We start from the raw sequence: 10,000 nt of genomic DNA, 5'->3' as shown, positions 1-10,000 counted from the left end.
TCATTGCAGCCGGGGTATGACTGTTACATCACTGTAGCAGTCCTTTCTACCTGTATATAGTATAGTTGTGACATCCACACTGTACAGAAGTCCTGACGGTTCATTTAAAGACACTGTTTCTAAATACAGGCTGTGTGTATTTCTCTGTGGATTCAGCTTTTGATACTTCCACAGTATTTATATAGCACCTCAACCTGCTTGATCTTTTTTTTTTTTTTCAAAGACATGGAAATCTCACTTTTTACAGTACGGGACCTTTAAAGGCACCCCTATGTTCTTTATGCTTCATTTTTTACACATTTCATTTTCAAATGTTATGCTCTTTGCCAAAATGATCAAGTCTATGTTTTTGATTTGTTTTGTGTTGAATGGACTTTTTTAAAAGAACACATTTTTGACATTTCACAGTAGGAAAAGCACAAGTGTAAAATTAATGATAGCTGCTTCATTATTACAATCCTGGTATGGAACTTTTCCGGCAGATGTTTTGACTTGTGGAGTATTGTAACATTGTGATAACAGGAAAAGCACAGGTAAAATAAATTTCATGTAACAAGGATTCAGTTCAGTTAAGTGTCCTAGTAAGCAATGACAGTGAGCCAGCTGGAAATACCAGGATCCTGGAAAAAACTCAACTACAGTACAGGTACACCTGTGCTTTTCCTGCTATGACCAGCCAATATGTCTGTTGTGAAAATGGTATTTTAATGAGATGCTTGTCAAGCTAAAACCAATAGCTAAATCATTTGTTTCTAAAAGAATTAAAAGCAGTTTTTGTCACAATCTGCACACATGCAGAATAAATGAAATGAATGTGAATATCTGAAGTGCTGCCGCAGAAATGGATTCCCTCATTTGTAACAAATGAAATTCCGCCCAAAAGGAATCCATCAAATACAATAAGTATAATCCTGAGTTAATGTACAAAATGACTGCCTTAAGACTCATTGAGCAGTGGGATTATTCACACAAGCCTGTACTCGGCATTCGTCACATTACAAGGAAGAGAATTCCATTTATTCACTGTCAGAAAAGACAGTTGTCTTGTCAGTGGACATATGGAGGAGTGGGACATCGTGCAGAACGTTCTCATGTGATCTTTAATGAATACAACGTCAAAAGTGGGACGGTGCTTCTAAAAGGTTGTGGAAAATCCCAGGGCAACAGATGTAGGAAGACAGAAGGAAAATAATGATAAAAGTGAAATAAAAAGGAGCACGAGGGGAAGAGAGATTTCCAAACTTGAAAAAGCAGAAAGTTGTTTGGGGTGGCAGTTTCACTGACAACAGGCCCCTGGTGTTTCTGTAGCGGCTGAGCTGAGTGACAGCCACCAGATGGATTTTGATAAAGCCGCCCTGATTATGTGAGACTTCGAAGAGCGCTGTAGTGTCTCCGTCTCCTCCACCGTGAGACTGCAGCAGCCCACAGCCGCAGACATCAAGCTAGCAGCACAGGACAGGTGGATAACAGGCAGGGCTTACACTGCAAAAAATATCCATCTTCACTGATCCTTCAGTCATCCTTCAGCATTTCTATTTGGAGACAAAATGTGCTGAGGTGAGTCTAAAATGCATCTTACTTGTTTTGAAGAAACTTTTTGAAATAGCTTGATGGCCTCTCGTTTAACGACTGTATGGTACTCTGCTCTGAGCTCATGGAAAGAGCAGCAGTGAGCGAAGCCAGCGGTTAGAAACTGAAGAGGTGGGGCCCATTATAAATGATAACTGTGAGCTGCCTCTGCACCAGCAATGTCTGATATATCATCAATCTCAAGATAAGTGTTGAGATAACTTTATTTGACATCTGTTACATTTCACTTTACTTCTGAGATCCATACGCCTCCTGACAAACTCCTGACAGAAAACTGAGGAGGAAGTAGGGTTGGTTGACAGTTTATGAAAACATGTCCTAGGGAAGAAAGTTTATATAGATTTGAGATTTGAGATTTACATCTCGGGAACTACTCGGGACTGGATCCCCATGCAACCTGGCTAATCCAGCTGATTTGGACACCTCTCGTTTAGACTACTGTAGTTTTTTGAAAGTAGGAGTAGAAAGTCATCGTCGCCTCTTCATCTCTGCAGTTCGTACAAATGTAGCCGCTCGTCTTGTAACTGGAAAAAGAAAGCGTGGCCTACTCATCTGGCTTCCTGTCCGTTTCAGGATTGATTTTTAAGATTTTGTTGCATGTTTTAAAGGTGTTAAATGGACTTCAGTCACCCTATCTCGTAGCACTCTTGCATCTTCATGCTCCAGAGCGCTAAGGTCAACCAATCACACGCTCCCGGATGTTCCATTGTGAAAACATGGAATATAAAAATCAATTTTATCGACCTTGATTGAAATAATCTTGTCTCATGTGAGGCAGTTGCTTTTGTTTGTATAGAAGTTCCAGATAAATACAAATTAAAAAAAAAAAATCAAATTTGATGATATACACTTATTATTTTTAAACCATTTCTTCGTATTACACCTGAAACAACTGTGTCTTTATTTGAATCTTCTAATCTTCACTTATTTGAATCCCGTTATCTTTGAGTCCATCACCCTGCCCTGCGTCGTCTTGTGATAATCAACTGATCTCTGCTGGAAAAACCTTTGGGGCTGGGTATAAAAAACAAGGAGGGGACAAGTCGCTGTCTGGTTACGTGTCACTTCAGATCAGTAGTGGTAGTATTTTTATTCAGTCATTGTACACAATACAATAAGTATGAACAGTAAATACACTCTAGTGTACTAAACAGTCCAGACAATATAAACAAACTAATTAAGAGTTAAGTAATGACTGAAAAGGCACAGGCAGAAGCATAATGCTTATACCTATCCTACATTATTTTAGCTACAAATAAAAATAATAAAATGAAAATAATTTACAGTAACCCTGCAGTGGCCCCTCATTTTCTTAAGCTTTCTTACGCGTTGAATAAAAATGAAAGTAGTGTGGTACTGCGGTCAACAAGAGCAGATTCATTAAGTCATTAAAGCAATTCAAGTCCAGATTTAATTAAGTCATTAATTAGGTGATTTAATTAAGTTATTCAATTCAGATTGCTGCACCCAAACTCAGCGGTATGAACAACACGAGAGGGAGATTCCATCCCATTTCACAAATAAAGTTTCTTTAGGTTTGTGTATTATATATAACACAACAGTTACATCATGACATTTCCCATTAAAACTATTTTATTCTTATTCCTTCTGCATAGTCTGTTAATATAACTTTGCACACACGTCATTAATAATTGTTTTGATATGTTCTTGTCATATTTGGATTGTCAGGTGCAGGAGGGAGGACATTCTTTTGTGTATTCTTATCATTTATATATCCATATTTCTCTATTATCCCCAATCTGTCCCCTCATTACAGTACTGTGTCTTATTGCTGCAACATCCTAAAAATAATTTCAATTAAATCTCAATCTAGCAGCAATAAATTGGCCTCATATCATGAAAAATATTAAAGTTGATTTGCATTGGACAAAATGATTTCATCCTACTACAATAATATATCTGCAAAGCGGAACTTTTTTAAGACTGAATCACGGACCAGTTGGACTTATTGAGAGGGATCATTTTTTGCAGTGTAATGCACCAAGTTTCTCCTCTCTTCCCTGTTCCTCTTTCCTCTCATCTCAATCCCTCTTTCCACATGTTCCTTCCTCATCATATGCTTCCTCTCGGAGGCTCGGAGGCTGACTCACACCCATGTCTAATGAGCCCGACGTGTGACTGCAATCAAAGCAGGGATCTAGGATTTTTGCTCCTGCTGAGTCACAGATCCACATTCATGTAGATGCCTTAGCCTCAAACGATCCTCCAATTTTGGCAACTGCATGTATAATCTGCCCCCTCTACGTCTCAGAGACTCTCTCACTCCACGGTCTGTCTCACTGCAACAAGACAAGTATCTGCAGCCTGGAAGACATTCTGCATTTCTAGTCAGATTCAGCAATGACCTGGAAAAAAATGCAAGGTGTTCTGCCTCACCTCTTCTGACTCGTCTTGTCTTTTTGCTTTTCTGACTCTACAGGTTTATGTCTCTCTCCCTCTCATTTCCATTCCCTCTCTAATTCTTTCTCTCATTTGGCCAGGTAACAGTGCTCAGAGTGCTGAGAACAAACAGAACACCCACACTGCTCACTTACGTCAGCGGAGCAATTTTCTACCAAAAGACACGTTGACATAAAGCAGCTAACCTCCCAGTTCACACACACACACACAAACACACTGTATACGGACAGTTCAACTCTCTCTCTATCCTTCAGGCAATCACAGACAAGCGTGGAAACACACACACACACACACACACACACACACACACACACACACACACACACACACACACACACACACACACACACACACACACACACACACACACACACACACACACACACACACACACACACACACACACACACACACACACACACACACACACACACACACACACAGCCTCCACAGTATCCTTTCTCCGCTCCTGTCAGAGGGGGTTTTTGAGGAGAAGGCGAAGCGGAGGGGCGGTTCCCATGGCAACTTACAGGTGACTCATCAGCCGGTGATGCAGTTGCCGTGACAACCTGCAGTGTGTAGCATCGCCATGGGAGCCCAGTGAAAAAGGGAAGAACACATTGTGGGTGTTTGTTGTCGTGGGTGTCAAAGTATAAACGCCGCAGACCGAACGACTGACAAAACACAGGAATCAACTGAAAGGTCCGAGGCCGGAGGATCAAGTCGCACTGAAAACAAGCTTTTAAGACAGAGTGGATGCCCAGTGTGAAAGTGAACTGAGGCAAGAATAAAGTGCTGAATAGTCACTCCAGCTGTAAAAACCTTGTTTGGACAGGATTTATATTGCAGGAAGAGATTGGTCTTAGGATATTTGGAAATTCATTGTCTTCTCTGCAGCTTAACCCATTATTCTGAAGGGATTTAAGCCATTTTCAAACTACAGAAGGCGCTTTGTATCAAAGAATAGTATTAAAGTTGCACTATTCAATATCTTTGTATCAAAATTGCTCAAAACGGTTTGTGTAATTCTTTACTCCCCTCAGCTCTACAGGGCATTTGTAACATCTTTCAGCTCTTTGCTTTGGTTTTACTGCTTAGGTTCAGTCTCATCACTAAACCACATTCAGCATCAGGCAGCATTATAAGTACACACAAAAAAATGTGATATGCATGCTGTACACTACTTTCCCAGCACCCAACAAAAGACCAGCTGGTGAACATAGTGGGAGCGTGTAGAAATTAAAGAGCCCCATATTCCCTTCAAACAAAAAAGAGCTAAAAAGAGAGTGAATATTGTACTTGTATGTATCAGAAACGGGACTCCAATTGAGCGAAAATGTTGCTAGACATGCTTGCCATATTGACTTATACAGTGATAAAATACCTGTGTTTACAGCTTCTTGTGCTGCCCCTCAGAGCCAAAAGAAAAAATCGATTGGTGCAGGTTTAAAGCGTCTGTCTCTGATTTAGCACTGTACTTATAACAATGTCATACTCACAGAGGACAGTTTTAAAAAAAGGATTACAATCGATGCAGCAGAACCATACATATAATTTTTATTCTTCCTTGTCAAAACCTGGCGCCTACATTACCCACACAGCTCCCTCTGGACTCCCACAACAGACTTGATACAACTTGTTCCACTTTTGCAATAGTACTCCCAAAGACCTGAACACCACAAAGACTGCAAACAGACTTTGTTGTGTCAAATCAGTAGTGTTCCTCTTTTAATATGCTGTTCACAGGGTGATGAGGTGTCTGTCTGGAGGGAATGTGAAATATGGATTGACAAACTAGCACTCTGATAAACAGCTGGTATGTGGAACTGTGTCAATACGGGATAAGGAACAGAAAAATCACACAAATAAGAACTGGAAAGGACTAACATCTGATCTATGCATGCAATATTTAAGGTCACATGTTGTAAAAAGTGAGATTTTCACGTCTTTTTTTATTATAAAGCAGATCGGTGCGCTACGGAGTATTGATACCTTGAAAGTATCAAAGCGCTGAATCCAAAGCGAAATGCTAACAGATGATTAAATGATTAAAGATTAAATGAGCCGTTAGGACTTTCGTACCGTTGTAATGTCACAACTACACTATATATATATAGATAGAAAGTGATGCTACAGTGCTGATACAGTAATTCCTCAGCTGCAATAAGTTGCAGATACGGCCAAAGTGCCGATGCAAAAGACCCGGAAACACGGACCAATCAGAGCAGACTGGCCTTTTTCAGGAGGGGGTCTTAAAGAGACAGGAGCTGAAACGGAGGATATACAGTATAAGAGATTGGAGCTCACAAGCAGTCATTGACCCTGGGTTAGATACTCCTTGGCTCTGATTGGTTGTTTTCTTAAGGGCGCGGTGGAATTTCAGCAAGTGGCGTTTCAGCAGATATTAAAAAAAACAGATAGATTTTTATAAAAGTTACCAAATTCAGCTTTGAAGCATGTAAACATATTCTAGTAGAAACCCAAAAAAGAAATATGAACCCAAGAATTTGTATAGTATGGGGCCTTTAAAATCACTCAAACTCTCCTATAAGAAATAAATCCCATCCAAACAGTACTATAGACATAAACTCAACAATGTATCCCAACAATTTTTACTCTCACTCTCACCCACATTTTCCACACCTGATTATTGCTATAAAACTTGACAATACGCTTGGCATTTAGGAGGTTTAAGTCTTCCACTAAAGTTGTGATCATCACAACAGCGGGATGTTCATATGGATTCTTGCTTGTGAACACAGTAAACACGATCACACTGGAAGGCACCATATGCTGCAAAATCTTTTAAGCAAACTTGAGGACCAAAAACAAAACATGTACAAAAGAAATAACTATTGTCAAAACAAAAGAGTGAGAGCGCTGGCAGCCACTGTCATGACCCAAACACTCACTTAGTAGTGACCTTGCTGAGGGAGGTTCGGGAGGTCTTATAGAGAATTTAATAAACTTGTTTCTGAGTTCATTTGCTGAATTAAGGCTCCTGAACACCCACACAGGTGTTTTCAGTGAACCTGGTTGATTAGACCTCTATTCAGGACTTTGTAGGTGTGTCTACTGTGATTGATTGACATCTTCCCGAGTCTCCTGTTAGCTTTGGTTCACCTGTTAAGGCGGGACAAAGACCATCCTTTATCATTCTTAGTGGTAGACGGACATTAATGACCTCATAAATTCCCATCAAATTCCCATCAGAGCCCTGCCCCCCTTCAACCCAAGCAGAGGTCTTATCAGCCAGAATAACTGAAAACACCTGTGTGTAAAGTAAACCTCAAGGTGCAGTATTACCTACGACAAAAGCATGAACTTTTTAAGAATGGATGAGGCCCTACCATTGCGTGGACAGGCGTTGAGCCGCTGGTTGATATCGAGTGAGCAGGGTTTACGTGTGACGGCTGTGGTCACGGACTCGTACGGGTTGTCCTCGTCCTCTGGCAAGAAAACATCCAGAGATGGAGAGGCGACGATCTCCGCTGAACGCTTTGAATCCTGGGAGAAAGACACAGGAAGAGAAATAATGAGGGCAATTTGTTAAACATATCACAAGTAACAGAATGTGCACAATGTGATGTCTAACAATGACCCCAGCACCAGCAGTTCTACTTTCATTGAGCTAAACACAAACACACCACTAATTATAATATTAATTATGTACTACAGCCACACTGGCCTATTATCCCTTCCAACAGACCCATGCATGATGTATTATATTGATAATTAGTGTTTGGAAAGCAAAGTGAAGGACTCTCTCAATGAATTAAAATGCACAATGCTGGATCAAAGAGCTATTTTGATTTTCTGTATGTGATGCATTAAAAAAAGAATGGCAACACAAAACACAGAAAGGATGTTTGATGTGGGCTTTTAAATTTGAGGTAAATAGTGTCTATTTGGGGTTGAAGGTCTCCATCTTTTTGTTCACATTTGTCTGAGATGCGGCACAAGAAACAAAAAGAAAACAACCAAACACCTCAGTTCAGTAATCTCTCAGTTCAGCTCAAGGCTGGTTGGATTACCATGAAAGATTTAGGCCGATCTTCTAAGCAAACAGTAAGGTTTGTAAAAAGTATCTTTCTTCTTTTCAATCCTGGAGAGTTGAGAGTACAGTCTCTTTATGGTCCCTTTGAGGACTTTTAGGTTTTGTCCTCTGTGATAAATGTGATCATGGAGGTTTTGCTGCTGCTTTTCTTGAAACAACAAAAAGTCTCAAATTCTCAACATATTTCTGCTACAAAACTGGGAGACCGGCAAAGATCAGAGCAAACTGGACTTTTTCAGGAGGGGGTCTTAAAGAGACAGGTGCTAAAATGGATCGCTTCAGACAGAGGGTCACTACAGCGGCTGCTGGTCTTTCAAGGAGGGGAAGCTTATTTTTCCGGCCTACATCATAAATGTGTTGTGGGGGTGAATGAGAAGGAAGTTGTGCCGATTACCTGTGATAAGTAGCTGATTCTCAACAAAAGATGAAGGCTTTGTAGCGTGTATTTAGTCAATGATATGTGCACACAGCAGTACATATTTCACCACTTTTTTTTTTTGGTAGAGCAATCACCACTGGAATACAGGTATATTCAGGGTTTTTTTAACATTAAAGTTGTTGCACATGTTCTAGTAGAAACCCGAAATAAAAGTATTAACCTGAAAATGAGCATAATATGGAACCTTTAAAGAAAAAGAAAGAAAAAATATCCATTTAATGAAACAGCGCTCAGTTTTTCTTGAAAACACAGCGACAACATTTGCATACAAACGGTTATAGAATTTACGGGTAGGCCTAGTATTGACACATTTAACCTGCTCTGGAAAATAAAGACATGAAGCTGAAAAGATAGCTGCAAGTTCGTTCCGCTCCGCAGATAGACTGACATGGCAGCTGAAAGGAAACAGGAGCGCATTGAACCCACGTTGAAGTGTCATGTCGTGCAGCAAGTCGAGTTTTCAAACAAAATATGCACCTAGATTTATTATCCATCATTATCTGATTGTGGGGCGCGCACGCACAAACACAAACACAAACACAAACACAAACACACACGAAAAAGAGCATCTTGATAGAATGTTATTAGACTGTTAATAGGAAGGATGTTGTTACTTTTCTTAATTAATGCTGTCTGTTAGGCTTATTGTAAGTCTCTCTGAATAGAGTAGAATAGAGTCTGCCAGAAGCCTCAATTGTAATTTGCATATTAAATGAAATATATCAATAATTTTTCACCAAAAGCATTTTAAAAGATCTGAGACCTGAGATCTGAGATTCTGAGACCTTTGTATAATAGTGTTCTCTCTGGGAATTTGAAGAGAATTTGGGTTTGCATTTTGTTGCAGCATCGGTGAAAAGGTTGAGCCCCAAAGGGCTCAGAGAGAGAGCTGAGGACCAAAAGGTCCCTTATCTCTGAGGCAGATGTGTACTCAGAAAGAATGAAAAACAAGAGTGAGTGATGTGAAGCAGGGGAAAAGGTTACAGTGGCAAGCGTCATTCCAGCCACAGAGACAAAACATTTCTTTCCAGCGATGCAGTCTCTGGCTGTCTGCCTTTGCCCCATAACACAACTCTCTATCATCATTTCCGAGGTGTCACTGAGCAACCTGCCCCTGGTTATACCCTTCCTAATGGGATCAGCCGTAAACTTGTCACCATGGCAATAAGTTGTGGTTGTGGCTACAACTGTTCTCAACCGTGCATCGTACATCTCTCAACACTACAACTCTTTTTTTTCACCCCCTTCGCCCTCTTCCCCCAGTCTCCTTTCCTCATTCAACAGCCATTACTCTTCATGTCATCATCAACTACTACATTACCCAGACTGCACCAGGCCATCAATCACACACTGAGCACACTGAAAGTGGATTAATCATTCTGGCTGGCAGAGCAATCAGTCCCTTGATGATTCCTCTCACTCACACTCACTGCACTCAATCTGAGACTTATTTCACGCTGCATTTTATTAAAAGGCCTACAAACTACCCCCCG

The 10,000-nt window shown here is 40.4% G+C and overlaps 1 protein-coding gene across 4 annotated transcripts in view; it reads right to left on the bottom strand.

The window, feature by feature from the left end:
* Positions 1 to 10,000, bottom strand: part of anks1b (ankyrin repeat and sterile alpha motif domain containing 1B) — a 228,943-nt gene that overhangs the window by 101,684 nt on the left and 117,259 nt on the right. For all 4 annotated transcript variants that reach the window (XM_083935409.1, XM_083935411.1, XM_083935410.1 and 1 more), the window contains exon 11: positions 7,362 to 7,518. In XM_083935409.1, coding sequence (XP_083791535.1) covers positions 7,362 to 7,518 — 157 coding nt within the window. The remainder of the gene's footprint in view (positions 1 to 7,361; positions 7,519 to 10,000) is intronic.

The sequence above is a fragment of the Echiichthys vipera genome, assembly GCF_963691815.1.
Source record: "Echiichthys vipera genome assembly, chromosome: 20".
Lineage (NCBI taxonomy): Eukaryota > Metazoa > Chordata > Actinopteri > Perciformes > Trachinidae > Echiichthys > Echiichthys vipera.
This window is presented reverse-complemented; position numbering and strand designations above follow the sequence as displayed.